The 18,466-nt window shown below is 30.1% G+C and overlaps 2 protein-coding genes across 3 annotated transcripts; one reads left to right on the plus strand and one right to left on the minus strand.

Moving 5' to 3' along the window:
• The first annotated feature begins 2,954 nt into the window (after nt 1-2,954).
• Nucleotides 2,955-15,518, plus strand: LOC109002646. 2 transcript variants are annotated; one of them, XR_004801568.1, is made up of 3 exons: nt 2,955-3,595; nt 3,725-3,964; nt 15,504-15,518. XR_004801568.1 is itself a non-coding variant. In XM_018980491.2 (2 exons), the coding sequence occupies exons 1-2, from the start codon at nt 3,017-3,019 to the stop codon at nt 3,797-3,799; spliced, it is 654 nt and encodes a 217-aa protein (XP_018836036.1). In that variant the 5' UTR covers nt 2,955-3,016; the 3' UTR covers nt 3,800-4,002. The 2 variants fall into 2 exon arrangements, 1 of the variants encoding a protein (XP_018836036.1); XM_018980491.2 differs by lacking the exon at nt 15,504-15,518 and having other exon boundaries at nt 3,725-4,002.
• On the minus strand, nt 5,307-5,888 carry LOC109002608 (subtilisin-like protease SBT1.5). The gene has a single exon (XM_018980435.1). The coding sequence runs from the start codon at nt 5,886-5,888 to the stop codon at nt 5,307-5,309; it is 582 nt and encodes a 193-aa protein (XP_018835980.1).
• Nucleotides 15,519-18,466: the final 2,948 nt, after the last annotated feature.

The raw sequence follows: 18,466 nt of genomic DNA on the forward strand, positions 1-18,466 counted from the left end.
TTAAAAGATTAATTAATATTACAATTGCAACTCGTTGAAATCATAAAGTGTAAAAATTTTCGTTCTCAAGTAATTTGGAATTATATTCACCACTTTGTGTATGCAATTAATTATGTGGTCTAAGGTTTTTTCTTTTTCAATTTACTTTTGAGCAATTTCATGCTTAGTAGTTGTAAAACGTATACGTTTATTGAAGATGTGCAAACTTTAATTTGCTTAGATCAAGAACTTAATTTAAGATGACATTTTACCTAAAGTCATAATTCATCCTTAGTGCTCTTTTACTTACTATATACCGAATTAAAGTTCTTTTCTAAGATTGTATCTAAATCCTTACAGATTTGGCAAACTTTTATGCTTTGCTTAATTGGATGCCAATAATTATTCTTTCTTAGAAAAATTCCCATTCCTTCCTTATTCCGCAATTTTCTTACTACCCCTGAAAAATTATAACTTTTTTTTGTTGAGTTATTTTTAATTGACTCTTCATGATATTTAACTAATTATTATTCTCAACTGGTCTACTAGTGATTAAGGTTAGTCAAGTTTTTCTCGGGGAGATATATTTTAGAATGAAAAATTTTGCTCATTATTCTCACATTACATATATATATATATATATATATATATTTTCTTATCAAATATGTGGTGTATAAATAAAAAGTAGAAGAATTCAATTAGTTTAGGAAGAATAAAACAAAGAAAATTTTAAAAAAAAAATTAAAAATAAGTATAGCGTGTGGTGTGTGGGGATGATGAGTTGTAAAACTCTTTTAAAATTGAAAAATGATATTATGTCGTTTACGTTTACCTTCTCAATTTGACTGCTCATATATTTTTTTTAATTTTTAATTTTTTTTTTACTTAACAGTTAAGAAAGTGAATATTAGTATATCGAATTTTTTTTTAAAATTTTTTAAATATGTTTAAAAAATATGTAAAAGAAAAAAAAAAAAAAAGAAGAAAAAAGTATAGTTTGAACTACGGATACATCAAGTGACAAACTTGGGTGGCATAGTTGTACTCTCTCTTCAAATTAAACCAATGAGATAAATAGAAAACATCTTCATCGGGTTATGGGCTCAGGTTTCGGTTTTTTTATTAATCTCTGTTAGGCCCATGAACTCTATGGCCCATTTTTCCTCTTAGGAGCCTCGTCCAGTTCCTTGATTACCCAAGCCTGTCAATTAATCGAATTTGTTCTTTTTTGCCTAACATTTATTTATTTTCTATACTCTCAAGACTAGACCACAACGAAAAAAGAAAAAAGAAAAATATTTTTATCCCCTTCAAACTACTATTACTTTGAAAATATTTTATAATTTATATATAAAAATTATAATCTTATAATTAAAAACGCATAGACGAAAACAAATTAAACACTTGTGAATAAAAATAATATTATATATCGTCATAAAGTTTATAAATATAATATAATCGTTAAAATAAAATTAAAATTATCTTCTAAAAAGTTAATTATTTTTTATATAAATTCTATAGTTACTTAATTCTTTAAAAGTTTACGTCTATGTTCGTAAGAGCACTCTCATTGGAATAACTAAATTAAAGTACATTTTTTATGAATGTAAAATGAATTTAACTTTTAGCTATTCCATTTATATAAATCTCCACATTGGAATAACCATTTTTTCATTATATGACAATAAAATAATATAAGATGAATTTAATTTTGACTATTCACATCAAATCTCCAAATTGAATTATCTATTTATTCATTATATAGTAATGAGTAATTAATAATTTTGAAAATTTTTTAATTTTTTTAATTATGAATTTATTTTGTTTTATCATATTTTACTATTTATAATATTATATATTAATTTGTAATTGTATTCTAATTATATTTTTTCAATTGCCATTTAAAATGGAGAGAGAAATAATTAATATTAAAATGAGAGAGAAAGAAATAATATAAAAAAGATTTGATGAATGAATAGTGTGTTCCAAATTTAGAAATTAGTTTAGATATTACTGTAGTTAAATATTTGGAATATAGCTAATTCAATGTGAGTAATTTATTTACTTAATAACTAAATTCTCATTAGATTTAATTTTTAACTAATACAATGAGAATGCTCTAAGATTCTGAAGATACGACCGCAGGTTCTGACATTAAGCAAAGCTAATGATGAATCTTGGGGGACGCCAAAGTTTTTTATTTTATTTTCTTACAGAAATTTAGGTGGTAAAATAAATATTTTTTGTAGTTTTTTTTGAAGATAACGAAGGCTGGGAGAATAATATTTAGGTAAATTAATGATAATTTATTTTTAAAAACTTTTAAATTTTTTTTCATTAATATTATTTAAATAAAAATATTTTTTAATTTTAGAAGAATAACGAAGAACATTACTTTTTTCTTATCTTAAGGTCTTATTTAATTTATCAATCTATCTTATCTCTTTATATTTAATTTAATTTTAATATTTATTACAATTATATAAATGCATTTCAATTTTGAATTATGAATTTTTTTATATAATTATTATAATTTTTTTAAACCTCACATATATTATATTTTTAATCACAAAAAATATTTTATAATTTATTTAAATATGTAAACCTCAAATAAAAAAAAAATATATATATATAAAATGAATTAAAATAAGTCTTGTCGTTTGTATAACAATTTAGAAAATATTTAAATAAATAATAAAATGCATAAGAAATAACTTTACAACTTTACATGTATAAAATTTTCGAGTTTTATTATACAACTTCCATCATATTTTATATTATTTTAAAATTTTAAATCTTTTAGTATTTTTTTAAAATTTTTTTGAGTTTTTTTTAAATTATTTTAAATTTTAAATTTATTATTTATATAATAAATATTTAATAAAAAAAATGTAAAATGTGAAATTTGAGAAAGCTGTGAAGATTTATTCAAAATTATCTACTAAATTCTGACAACACTTGATCCGTACTCTCCCTCTCTGATTTTTCCTCAATATATAGAGTCCATGGCTCCCATCAATTTGATGCAGAAAGAAAGATGGCCACAAATCCCAGCAGCAGCGAGACGACAGTTAGCTTGAAGCTCCTCGTAGACAAAAGCTCAAACAAGGTGGTGTTTGCAGAGGCCGGAAAGGAATTCGTGGACTTGCTCTTCGGACTTCTACAGGTTCCTCTCGGTTCCATCATCGGACTTCTTCGGGATAATGACTTGGTAGCTGGGTCAGGGTCCCTGTTCAGAGTCCATGAGAGTATCCAAAACCTTGACCCCTCCTATCTTCTTCCAAACCAAACCAAGGATTCTCTCTTGAACCCTAAACCAGCATTCTCATTCCAATCTTCAACTCTTACTCCATTGTTGCAAAATTTCGTTTCACCTGATCAAGAGATCAGGGCTAGCTTTTCGCAGGCCTTTTCTCAGGCCAATCCATTTGGATATATTACTTCGCAACCTCCAGTCCTTGAGAAAGGGTATGTTAGAGGTGTGGTGACATACATGGTTATGGATGATTTGACGGTGAAACCCATGTCAACCATTTCTAGCATTACCCTTCTCAACTTAAACATCAAAGACATGGGTTCTGTCCAGGAGAAGAAGGTCGAGATTAACATTAATAAGGTTAGATCTTGCTGTTTCTTTCTTTTTCGAGAAGAATATATATATACATATATATATATATATATTTTTTTTTTTAATATGTTTTCTACTGTCATATTTGATTTTGAGTTTGTTCTGCATGCATTCTAGAGGTTGGAGCTGATGAAGCTTTCACTCTACTCCACCACAGTCCTGACAGACCTTTTCCTCGGGCACAGGGAGTAATCTTTCAAGCCAATCCGAAGAAACGTGACTATTTAGTATGCATGGGTATGTCATATGTGTGTAAAAGTAAAGTATTTTGCAAGGGAAAATCTTCAACCATTTAAATGGTTTTGGGAAGAAAAAGAAGAATTTCTGGGCTGTGTATGTAACTAGATCTGGGTTTTAGTAAAGATAGTGCTATATATTTCCTTTGATTCTCCATATGATTAATCATTCTGATTGAAGTTCACTTAAACGGTCAAGAAATTGCACATTCTAACTTCTTATTATTCAATTTCTCACACTCCGGCCGTATCAAAGAACGAAACATCAATGAAAAGAGTGCTGTTAGATTTACATTCACAAACTAATTAATCAACAAAATAATTTTATAAATTTACGCCAATTCATCTGATTTGTTAAATTTATTTTATAATAAAAATAATTTTATAATTTAAAAAATCACATCAAGCGACTAGAATTATTTTTGTATTAGAATATTTTTCAATTAGAATTCAAAATCAAATATATAAGTAATGTTTGGCACGTTTATATTGTTTTCCCGTCCTTGCGATAAGTTTAATTTTTTTTATAATTAATATCATCAATAATTAATTAAAGTAGATAAGGTACAAACTGCTTTACTTTTTTCTCTGATCAACAAACTTTACTTTTTCCAGCAACCTGTCTGTTTGTAATTTTTTTTTTTTTTTTAAAAGATAGCCCAATTCTTATTGGTAAAGCTGTCAACAACTTTTAAAGATGGCCCAATTCTTATTTGTAAAGCTGTCACCATCTCGGATTACTTTTAGACCTTAAGGTCGGATTATTTTTTAATTGTTAAATAATTTTTTTTTTAAAAAAAATCAAATATAAAAAAGAAAAATAATAATTATAACTGAGTATGTGAGCGCCGTTTAATTATTTTAAAAAATATAAAAAAATATAAAATTTATATTAAAAATAATTAATTTTTTATTAATAGATTTAATTTTTTAAAAATAATTGTAAAATATTTACATATTTCACGATTGTACGTAGCATTACACGTTTATGACCGACTTCATCCGTGTTTCTAAATGCACATTAGTTCAGTTTTTAAAAATGACAATGCCAAGGATCTACTGGGAGCTCTTATTTTTTTTTTTAGTTTTTCTTGGTGATTAAAAAAGTTTTGTTTAATAATATTATAAATTTTTTTTCAAAACAAATATTTAAAAGTATTAAAAAATATTTTTTTATATTTTTAACACTTTAAAATATTTTTTTAAAATAAATTTATAATATTGTTAAACAATGCATTCTTAATCATTAAGTAGTAAATAAATTTATATATGAAAAATACTATATGCAATCGGCTTAGGGAACCGCGGGGGAACCCTCGCCCCCGTGGAAAATGAAACGGGGCGTTTTGGCCCCGTTTTTCTGTTTCTTCCCTTAGTATTTTTTCTTCACTCCATTTTCGTATCCCTCCATTCCTCTTCAACAAGTTTTGTTTTCACCCAGCCTCCATTCCTCTTCAACCCAGTCAGCACGGCGACTCCCCTTCGTCTCTGCCTCTCCCTCTCGGAGTTAAAGCCGGCCAGCCATAAACACTTACACCAGGTATGATTTTTCCATTCCCCAGCTTGACATCGGCGGGAAAATCCCTGTCAATGGTGCCGGCACCTACCGTAGTCACCCAGGGAGAAATATTCGTGACAGAGAGCGCACCCGGACCGCCGTTACCAGCTGAGGCGGAGACGAAGACCCCAAAATCGTAGGCTCTGAAAGCAGCAATGGCGATGGCGTCGAGGTAATATGGTAAGAAGATGACGCCTACGCTCAGGGAGATGAAGTCGACTCTGTCAGCCACTGCAGTGTCGAATGCTGCGAGGGTCATAGCAACCCGAGTTCCAGCAGACCTTGTAGGAGGCCAGGCGAGCTTTGGGAGCCATGCCGACAGCAACTCCGCGCGAGTAACAAAGGGTAGAGGCCGGGAAGACGTAGCCAGAGCAAAAGTATTTTGTCGATGAGGTGGAGATGGAGATGGGTGAGAGGAGAAAGATGCGGAGAAGGTGGAAATGGGTGAGAGAAGAAAGAGTAGGAAGAGGGTGAGAGAGGGAGCCATTGGAGGGAAGAGCTAGCGAGATGGCTTTGGAAATGCAAATGATGGTGCTGTGTCACGAAAGAAATTTTTCTCCGTTTTTGTCGATTTTATTTATTTATTTTTTTAATATATCTCGACTGACGTGACACAGCCGGTTCCCCGGGGTTCTCACCCCCGGTTGCCTGTAGCAAAACTCGTAACCATACCCCTTTTCAGACACCGACTAAAGGCTTCTGACAGCCCATGTGCAAATATTCAATTCACGCCTTCCTTCAGTAAAATATGAATTAAAAATTTATAACATTAATGCACAAATTGATGTGCAATAATTTGTATTTAAAATATAGGAGGAAAAAATATTCAAATTTTTGAATAAATATATTTTGATATTACAATATTTAATTTTATTGGAATACATAATTACGACACAAATATTTTCGATTTCCTAATTGAAAAAATAATCAATAAGTCATAGCTAAAATAATATATTTTCTAAAAATATTTTTTGAAAGAGAAATTCTATTTGCAGTCCCTACTTGGAGACTGCATGTGCAGGCCCCTTATTAAATGAAAAAAAACATCATTTTAGAAGGGATAGTTTTGTAATTTTAAAAAAATTTAAAGATAAAATTGTCTAGGCTTGCATTGCAGTCCCTAAATGGAGACTGTATTTAGCATTGCTCTTTTTGAAATATTGAATAGTTTAACAGTTTGGGTCTTGGGGTTTTATTAGAAAATTTGAAACTAATAAATTGGGGAAACAAATATCTATCATACTTTTAAATTTTAATACAAATAATTATCTATTACAATAATCAAAATTATTCTAATTTATAATTAAAATAAAAAATTTCGAATTTCTTATACAATAATTTTTAACTAGTGGTAAGCTTTGAGCTGTGCACTCTAAACCGCATAATAGCACCACCCTTGAATTTATATTAAAACGGGACATGGTGCTTGTGGGCGTTTTACACCCTCTAATGGGACAATGACGAATTATTCTTTCAGAAATGTTTTGGGATTTGAATTTGAATCAGAAGAAGTTTCTGAATTTTTTTTTTTTTAGTGATTAAAGAAGTATTTTTTAGTAATATTATGAATTTTTTATTTTTTTTAAAAAATATTTATGATGATTAAAAAAATACATAAAAAGAAAAAGTGAAATATAATGTTCGGGACAAAACTTCGGGAGCCCTAGCATTACTCATAAAAGACTATCGACGTTCCCGGATTGCCTCACACTTAACGTTAAATGCTGCTCCTTACTCCTTAGCCTTCCTCAATCCGTTCCCCTGATCTCTCTGTCTCTCCCCTTTAATCTCTCTCTTCAAGTTCACTCTCTCAAGCTCTCAATCCATTTACCCAACAGAATATTTATGTTCTTTCTTTTGACCAGACAAAGTAATGCTCTAGAGTCTAGAAGCGGGGGGAAAGTGGCTATCCCTATCGTCCTTTGGTGTCATACGTATGGAGGGAAAAGAAAGCAAATTAAAGAAAGGAAACACCCTCTTTACATCTTTTTCTCCTTTCTCCTTTTACTATTTTTTTTAATAATACTACATATAGTTATAGAATGTATAATAGTCATATAGTCATTTTAAAATAGAGTGATATTTATTATTAAAAATTAATTTTTTTCTCATTTAGATCTCGTATTTATTTACTTTTTTCAAAGTGATTGCACGACATTTACGTACTCACGACTGCAACTATCATTTTTTATTTTTTTGCTTCATTTCTTCTCTCGTCGTCTTCGTCCATGCTGATGCTGCTTCTATTTCTTCTTCTTTTTCTCCACATTTTCTTTGCTCTTCTCTTTTCGTTCGCTTTCTTCTCTCCTTATTTGTCTAAAGCTTGTTTTCAAGATTCACACACGTTTTGAGTTGATATGTTCTGACAATTTGTCTTCAACATTTTTAGATTTGCTGAATCTATGTTTTTATTTTATTTTTTGTGATATAGTTTATGGATTTTGGGTTTTTCTTGTTTGAGTTGTATATAACTAGGTGAATCAGCTCATAGGACGGGGATAGACGGCTTCCATATGAGGCGGGGGCTATATATGGCCACCTTGCTCAAGCCTGGTTGGGGGCAATGAGGTAGATGTGACGATTCGTGTTTTTGAATTGTGTCAAATCATGAACATTTGACTATATAGGTCAACTTAAACCTGATTTATTAAGCTAAACGTATCAAACGTGTCATACCCTAACCCGACCAATTTAGATAACGAATCGTGTCGTGAAACCTGTTTTAAGTTGTTTAAAAATTAATTAGCTAGAAATAGGTCAATACGACACGACTCATTTAAACTCGTTCCATGTAAATTGGTTGAACTAACATGTATAACCCATTTGACGTAATTAACATAATTTTACATAAAAGTTAAAATCTAAATTTATTAATAACCACAATATCTTAAAAATAAAACTACCTACTAAACAAATATCAATATTCTTCAAAGTTTAACATATAATAAAACCAAGATTATAAATTCTACAATAAAAAATATGAGCATAAGTCCAGATTTACAATACCAACAAGAGAAATACTAATATTACAACTTTAATATATATATAATAAAATTTTAATTTTCAAATAAAATCTAAGCATGTCAAAATGGGTTGATTCGAGTTAAATGGGTTGACCCGTTTATAAATTGTGTCTTAACGGGTCAACCCGTTTTGACACAAATCTGTTAACATCAAATCCAAACCTGCTAATTTCGTATCGTGTTTGTGTCGGGTTCACAAGTCGTGTTACATATCACCACCCCTACAATGACGGTTGCTAATTGCCCACAAGTAGCGACCTATTTTGTGGGGTCAATTATTTTTGTAGAAGATCTTCATATATTAATATTCTTTTGACATGTTTCCAAATCAACAATGTGTTAATAAACAATATTGCAAATAGACTTATTTAAAAATAAAAAAAGAGAGAGTATTCATATTCTTATGTTCGGGTGGAATCAAATAACTCAATATGATGGAGTGCTAAAATTATAATAATATTTATTAGAGGAGTAAAATTGGTTTTTATGAAGTTTTCCTCATATAAAAAAAAATTGAAATTTTGGGAGTTGAAGGCCCCCAAGCTAATACCTAGTTAAGCTATGACTGTTCATCCGGGTTCTGACCGGAGAATCCGAGTATGCCCGGATCGGAACTCAGGTTTTAAATCTAGGCTGAATCTAGATCTGATTAGCCCGGGTTAACCCCGAGCCAAAACCCGTATTGAAACTGATTTTTAAAAACCCAGAACTCGAGTTCCGGGTTGCACCCACTTTTTTTAAAATCAAAGCCTACATATTATGAATATTTTTTCATGAAAAAATGTTGATGCAACATTCAAATTCTATTTATTTAATTTTTTAAAATAAAATTGTTTATATGAAAACCACATATTACATTGTTTATATGCATTTTGAATCTTCAATCAAATGATTATCATCTATTAGCAGTATGATTGATCTTTAATTTCCAAGAATCCCAATTAGTAAATAAATCTAACCCAGCTTAATTATGTTACTTTCATAGCCCATCATCCCCAAGATCAAGTACATGCCAGAAGTACTTTTGGTGTTTGAATGCGAATAAGAATTGAGACTGAATTATTGGGCTATCAATATATTGATCATGTCAAGAGCCACGAACAAGAAATATCCATGATAAAAAGTTGATTTTACAGGAAGCATTTCATACACATGTATACAAACCAAATACGGGAGGAATTTGAGTTTTTTAAACCTTGAAATCTGGGTTACGGGTTGTACCTTTTTTTTTTTTACAAAAATTTCTCCTTTGAGATAATTTATATTAATGTCTATGTCATATATATATATATATATATATATATATATATATTTTTATATATATATATATATATATATAATATAGTAATTCACACGATCGCATGCATGCGGTTGAAAATTAACAGAGAAGTAGTGACATATTGTCAATACGTAAGGTTAAACATGATTTTAACTCGTTTTCAATTGATGGACTTTCTTGTACGATTAAATGATTTTAGAGAAATATCACTTCAATCTCAATTCTATCTCCATACTTAATCCCTTTGTACCTTTTCAACCAAAATGCCATATACTTAATTTTGTATCGAGAGTCAAGGACAAAAGCTACATAAATAATCGTGTTCATTATATACGTGCTCCCCCAATATTTCTCAAACTTAACCTTCATATTAGATGCCATACTCATCAAGTTAACATCATCATTTTTACACATTTTGTTCAAAGTGTGCTCAATCATACAAAATTGTTGAAATAGTATATGTGTAGCACGTACAATAATGAGAAATTTTCAAGGTGGCATTATAAAAGGCCTTTCAGAAATTTGAGAAATATCATAACACTTTGCCAAACCTTAAACTCAAAAGCAATGAATCCTCCATTTCAGTAAGCACAAAAATTATTTTGCACTTTTCAACAACACTCAACAATAGGCATGTTGAGTTCCATACAATAGAAAAACCTAGATGTACCATTTTTCCACTCTCAGTATTCAATCTCTTTGTACAATTTTTAAACATAGCAAATCTCGTAGGCGAAGACTTCACAAACCTTTCTGTATTTCTAATATCGATTATTGCATCATATATATCTTTAAACCATCACACACAATGAGGTTTAAAACCAGTGCACCACACCACGTGCAGAAACTCACCTCCCATAATAGTATACTCTTTATCTTTTATACTCATTCTCACATGATCAATAACAACATCATTACAAGAGGCATAATTTATAGTGATGGTAAGAAGCTGGTCAATCTCTCAATCAATCATGATGGACTCTAATATCTAAACAATGGTCTCACCTTTGTGATTAGGAAAATGGTAAACCTAATGATTTTCTTGTTCAATACCCAATTTCTTTCAATGAAGCGAAATGTAACACATATAATTCATGTTTTGCACCGTTGTCTATATACTAGCTGTAAATAAAATCTTTGACAACATAACGAAGCCTGCAACTTTTGCTTCTCGTATAAATTTATAAAACTTTTTTGTAAAGTGGTCCGGGATGATGATAAAGTGTACCCAAGCTCTAAATTAGTCACAAGTTCAGCAAATGTCTCATGCTTCATAAGCCTAAATGACAATTCACATCAGATGAAATATTTGGCAATCGGCACCCTTGTTTTTTAAAGATTATATTTTCCTAACTCTTGAGGATTAGAATCTTCACCATCAATCCTAATTCCTGATTGTAATGGCATTTTATTCGTTCCAAGTTTTTTTCCTCTAATGAGAGAGACTTGACAAGAAAATTGTAGTTGGTGTGTCAGGGATGAAGTGTCATTTTTATAATGACAACCAAATTGGCTCGAGCAGTAATTGCATTACATGGGCGCTAAGGTCAATTGATTTAATTGCACTAACTTTTGTAAAATGATCTCATACCATAGATTGATAGCTAGCCTCTTTGTCTCTTTTTTGCATTTGGAGGGAGGGATGTTGTTGGATTTTCGGTATTCATAGAGGAAGACATTAAATTACTAGTATTTTCCCTCCAAATCCAACGATATATGGGTGTTGTAGTGCTAAAACCATTAAAACTATCCTCCATACGTTTTAAAAGAATAAAGAGAAAAAATATAATAGAAATTAAATGAACAGCAACATAAGCTATTATAATCGAACACAAGCTAGATTCAAATACGATAGCATGATTTGCTAAATTGCTAATCATGTTATTGACAAAACTCAATAACCACAAAATACAAACCATAGATGTAAATTGATCAAAAGTGATAGGGCCTTTATATAAACGAAGAAAAAAAAACAATCAATCTAATTAAATATGCAGAATCAAGATTCTGGTGTACAATAGATTAATTAGTTGGGTTTAGATGTTAGTTAATTAAGTACTTAAGTGATTAATTATGGTAATATTTTATAATGTGTAATACTTAATATATAGGCTTTGGTAGTTTCATTATATATTACAATGTATAACCATATAAGAAATGTATTCAGAAAGATGTAATAATTTTATAGTTCAATATATGGTTTATATATTAATTGTAAAAATTTCATTAGATTTAATATTTTGTTTTGTAATTTGATATTTTTAATTATTCAATTCATTCAAAAAATATATATAAGAGTATAAATAAATCTCGAGTATTAACTCGACTCGGCTCGAGTTCGTGTTTGATCAGCTCAAACTTGACTTGGCTTGACGAGCTCTCAGCTTGAACTCAAACTCGAACACAAATTATTTGAGTCCAGCTCGACTCAATAATCCAAAAACTCTACACGGCTCAGATCGATGCATCTGTTTTTTTCTTTGCAAGTTTTATAGTACATAATATTCTATTGACTATTGAGCCCATCTAGAGCCTTATTAGCTGGAACCCAACTTTTATTCTCGTTTATTTATTTTATTTTTATTTTTTTCATTTTTCTTTTCTAAGCCCAATAAGAAACTTATGAAAAAGACGAAGCCCAGTAAGAAACTCCCCTAAAATTCTCTTCTCGGTCTACAAAAAAATCTTTCTTATGGTTTCAAAGTTCAAACAGCTTCTTAACAAAACCTTTACAAGTAAAGATACGGCTTCTGTGACTGTAACGGTCAGCAACCTCTGTAACAGTCACCGGTGACGATGGTTATTAAATAGAGTAAAGATAGTCTGCAGCCCCATTCTTATTCTTTTAGTTGACCGCTTGCATAATTATTTTATTTTATTTTATTTTTTTATTTAATAATTAAGAAAATAATTTTAAATGTATTAATATATTTTTTTATTTTTAAAAAATATTAAAAAAAAAATATTAGACAATACGTCCAACAGTAAGAGTGGGACGGCATAATAACCCACGCTATTAAAAATAGGGAAGCTGGATTTCGGAGAGAGATTTGAAGACGGAGGAGGAAACTCCCGAATTCCAAACGTCGTTTTCTAAGAGCACTTCTAATAATACTCTATAATACGATTTTCTTTAAAATGTAAAGAATTTTTTTTAAAAATATCCTCCAATAAATCTTGTACTCCATCTTTCATATTACATTATGCTATAATAACATCTTATATGTGGAGGGAATTATCCATTCTTGTAAACATTTTAAACTAATTTCTCTCTCGTACTGTTTGATTTTTTCAATTTCTTTAAAAGTAATTTATTTTTATTTCAGATTCTCTCTCTCATTCTCACACTTTTTTCTTTGCTAGGCGCCAAAGACAAAATCTAATTTTTTCTTTTCATTATATAATTTTTTATTTTTATTTTTTGAATTAGTTTATATTTTGGTTTAGTTTATAAATTTGGATTAATTTAAAATAAAACATAATTATATGATATTGTATATGGAAAGATATTACAAATAACAAAAAGTTTAAGGATATTATTGATAGTTAGAGAAAATATTTGAAATGAATAAAAAAATATTAAAAAGTATAATATTTAAATAATATGAAAAAAAAGTAGATAAGTTGATATATGATATATTGCAAAAATCAATATGTAAAATAGAAAAAGTAGATTTTAGTGATGTATTTTAAAGAATAGAATGAAGAATCGATCCATTAAAAGTGCTCTTAAAACAAAATGTCGTCATTTTGTAAGAATAGGTAAGTTTTTTTAAAATATATATAGCTAGGCGGATACTGCTCGGGACTACCCACCTGTGACTGTTACATAAAAAATTAGACAAGAGATCGAACCGAGAGGAGATTAAGCTCAGGTTTGGATTGAAAACTCATTTTAACTAATTACATTATTACAATTTTTTTAAAACTTCTACACAAAATATAATAAGCAATTTAATTTTTTCAAATTTTAAAATAATAATAATATTAAAAAATAATATTCTAACAATATTTTATTATATCATATTATATTATTCACAAACCATCTCAATTAATTAGTTTATATTTTACATATTTTCTATTTTATTTTTTTTAAAAACAAAATCAAGTAATCAACTAAAAAACCAAACAAGAGCAAAGACAGGAATCTAACTTGTATGTTATATTGTTATATCGAAAAATTATATATATATATATATATATATATATATATTAGGTCAAAACAATGTGCAAAGACATTTAGATTAAATAGTTGTTTTACAAAAATAATATATTTTTTTACAAAATTTATAAAAATAGTTGATGGCATATATAATTTAGAAGACATTGCTTCAACTTTTATACAAGTAATATAATTAATAGAATATTACAAATGTACTTTAACAAAATGATTGAGTTTGCATCATCAAAATGATGGTATTTAATGGCGTGTTTTGGACCAAATGAGATTTATTTTCCTTATTTTCCTATATATTTTGTTGGATAACTGTATAACCTCATTGAGAATATTTCACTATTGTGGTTATGTTTATAAAATTTTGGTACTTAGGATTACTAAGTTGTGAAATTTATTTCCTTATTTTAATGTATTTTTTTTATTGGACCATTCTTTTTCAGATTGGGCTTGTTTTAGTGTGTTTTATTCTCTTTTGGGCCCAACCCATTCGGATTTGAAGCCAAGCCCGTAGCCTGCAGCCCAGTCCTCCATTTCTCTCTAAACGGCACCGTTTTTGATGTAGTTATCTCCACTTCTATCCTCTTTTCGGTGCATATATATTCTCGGTGCTCCTAAGAATCTGGTAGTTTCACCGATTTATTTTATTTTATATTTCAAATTATCAAGCAATATTTTTCATGTTGTAGAATACGATATTATAGGATCTGGTTTTGCTTTTCCATTCATTCATTCACGTAATATGAAGCCATAGTTGGGCTTTGCCAAGATTGCTGTCAATAAAGCTTTTATTTATATAATAAAAAAAATGTAATATGAAGCCGTAGCTTTATCTAACCTTATAGCCCATCGAGAATCTTTTCTCTTCTGGCTCCAGTCTTTGTGATAGTTCTACTTACGTTGTGATTCTTCATTTAAATTCATCGACAGAAATTCACATGGACTGTTTCCAGAGTTTAAAAGATATTAGTCCTTGTTCCCCTGTATTTTGTGGAGTCCTTATCAACATGAATTCTAGAACTTTTTGTTGTCAAATGGATTTTGAATTCATATGATTAGTGGCTCTATTAATTTCATACAGGAACATGATACAGGTCTAGAAAGTTATGAAACCCTTGCTGAATACAATAGTGATTAAGATTGGCTTGTGTCAGTTGGATCCCCTGGAATGCATTGGTGGAACATAGATAATTCTTGCTGTGATTTATTGTGAGCTTCGTGGACCTGCATCATGTCATGATTGGCTTGTGTCAGTTGGATCCTCTGTGATGTTGCTTTCTTGCTGTGATAGTGATTAATGTCTGTGGCATTACAAATTTTAAGAGAACATAAGGCACCCTCTGGAATGCATTGGCGAAACATTCTTTTTTGAAAGTTGTCCTTTTTATACATGTTAGAGCTTTTGGATGTACTTCAACTCCTATTACTTGTTTTCTGTTATCAAGCATCTGCACAGACACACACTTTCTCTTTCTTATAATACCTTGTTAGAACATATTCTCATTACTTTGACGTGATGTTTCATGTGTCTGCATAATATCTTAACATACTCCTTCATGCATAATCAGGGATTACCATACTACAACTATTTTAAATGGGCATATAGTTGTGAAGACAAAGAAAAAGAACTAGTAAAGATAGAAGCTAACTTGTATTGGAAGGAGGAAGGACTTCTAAAAAGAGAGGAAGAAATTGTGAAGAGGGAGTTGGTAGTCCAAAACAAAGAAGTTGAAACTGAAAGGCAACAAGTAAACATCCGGCATAAACGCATTGTGCTTCATGTCTATTGGGTCATTACCATATTAATAACCATGTACTTGATACAATCAAAATGAAGACTCGCTTAATGGGAATTTTGTACATTGTATGTTAGGGACTATTTGGAATGTTGTTGTGTATTATGGAACTAATTGAAATGTTATTGAGTACTATAAGAATATGCCACTGGACGCAGGTTGATTTAAATGCAACAGCTTTATTGTTTGCTGTCCTCCATTTTCAAACACTTTAGAGAGTTTGTCTTAATGTAAAGCTACACACAAAATAAATAATGATTGGAAGGCACATAAAGAAACTGAAAAAGTTTCCATTTGTAGAATCACAAAAAAGAAACTGAAAAATCTTATATAACAAATTATTTATCATCTTGTTTACAATCACTTACTCACAAATGGCAATCACTTACTCACATATTGTTTACAATCACAATTCATAGAAACTTATTCTTTGAACTAGGGGTGATAAACGGTCCGGTCGGACCGATTGTACTGGTCCGACCGGACCGAGACTTAGACCGGTCCTGTCTAGTCCACATTTTAGAGAACTGAAAAGTTTCGGTCCGGTCCACGGTCCAGGATTTTTCCGGACCGGACCGGACCGAATGGAAAAAAAAATATTTTATATATAATAATTGTACAATTAACAATATCAAATTTTAAATATATTAATAATACTTGTTAATATTTTATAAATTAACAATATTTTATATATATCTTCATCTAACCTATCACTATTAACAATATAAAATTTTAAATATGTTATTAACACTTGCTATTATTCTATGAATTAACTAATATGTAATATCGATTAGTTAATTATATAGTAATTATATAAATTAATAATATAATTTTCATCTAATTTATTATCATTGACCATATAAAATATTTTTTTATTGAGTTTGTTACATAATTCACATTAATAAGTCACTTAATTTAATTTAGTATTTTAAATAATTTTTTTATTAATTATTTAAAAAAATAAAAAAATTAGGCCGGACCGGACCGTCCCTTTGGGTGTTCGGTTCGGAAAAATTCGGTTCAAACACCGGACCATTTGCACCCCTACTTTGAACAAATGTGAAAAATCCAAAATACACTTGATACATCTCAAAATCATAAACCAAAATCCCCAAGATCCGGTTGTGTTCCATCCCCATTATCCGGTTGCGTTCCATCCACCCCAAGATGCATATGTGAAGATAATATAACATAATTTAATAGTTATCCACTAGATTTAAGTTCATGCCAATACCAAAATATCAAATAGAGTTGAAACAAAAATGAATCATTAAGTATATTTTCTTGAGTCGCAATCACTAGTTCGCCAAACTGGGTTCCACTAGACTCAAAAACCTCGGGGATGTTTTCACGCAGCTAATACCAAAAAAATAGATGAAAGTAACCCGATTACACAAAATATTTTTATCAATTTCAAATAATAATGAATATTTTTAGCCATCCCACGAAGCGCTTGTATTTTTTCACTGCTTAAGCTTGAGCTTCACAACCTTTCCATTTGCCTCCAAAATCTTTAGCACTCAATACAAGATCAATTAAACAAGGATCATGCATCAAATCAATTAAATATTAAGAGCTCATTTCTACATTGTAGTAATTAGAATAAGGAACTCAAAACTCTTATTCTGCATCCACACAACACTCAGTTATTCTTATGAGTTACTTCATTTTACTTTTTGTTTTTTTCCAATAGCTTCTTGTTTTCTTGTTTCTCCACAATATGTTTCTGTCTCAAATATCATTTTCTTTGAAGAATCTGCTAGAGGGTACGATATTATAGAAGCTGCAGAGTGAGAGGCATACATAAAGGGATTTCATCATCATTGCCCTGCTTTCCGGAACTGTAATAGGTAATGAGTATATGTTTTGAGTGTCTTCCTAAGGACAAGCAAATAAGCTAATACTTGGGTTCTAACAAGTCACAAAAATCTATAGATCCAGAAGAATTTTAGAAAGCAAGTCAACAAGATTCTGGAATGGAAAAAAATCTAAAGAATTGTTGTGTGAATCTGTAATTTTTTGGAATTGATTACACTCTCCCTATGACTGATGGCGTATCTATTTTCACAATTTCACAATCTTATCAATTTTACGACATAAATGCCTGGAATTGCAACTATCACTGTGGAGATTGAGTCAAACACAGAAAAAATGAACAAAACATAACAATAAGGAATTGTAAAATAATAGCCAGTGTGGAACTATATGCAATATTTGTAAAACTGAAGTACCACATCACTTATCTCTCATACTGTAAAACTATCAAATGGAACTGAAGTACCTGTCTGACACATTGGTATTGTTAAGCTCACAACTTCCATTTGCCTCACTGATGTTTTATGTGTTCCACCCTTCACCTTTAATCTCTTCTCAGCTAAGAAACTTGCTACTTCACTCACTTGCTGTCTCATTTTCTTTTCTGATTTGTGCTTTATTCAGGACCTCTTTCTTGGACAATTATTGGGAAGGGTGAAGTGAGGGATGAACTTTACCACTTGCTACGAACTAAAATTTCTCCTTCAAATCTAGCCACAATACTTTTACAATTTTCAACACCCTCTCTCACTGTTTCAGCTTCTGTTTTGAGCACTGTCGGTGTTACCGACCTTTGGCATTGTCGCCTAGGTCATCTATATTTTCCTTGTCTTAGTTTGATCAATGATCCTATTATATAGAACCATATCTCTTCCATTAATACTAAGCCTTGTTACATTTGTCCAATGGCTAAGTTACATCGACTACCATTTCCTACTAGTCAACATATGACATCTTCTCCTTTTGAAATAATACATA

The sequence above is a fragment of the Juglans regia genome, chromosome 5, assembly GCF_001411555.2.
Source record: "Juglans regia cultivar Chandler chromosome 5, Walnut 2.0, whole genome shotgun sequence".
NCBI lineage: Eukaryota > Viridiplantae > Streptophyta > Magnoliopsida > Fagales > Juglandaceae > Juglans > Juglans regia.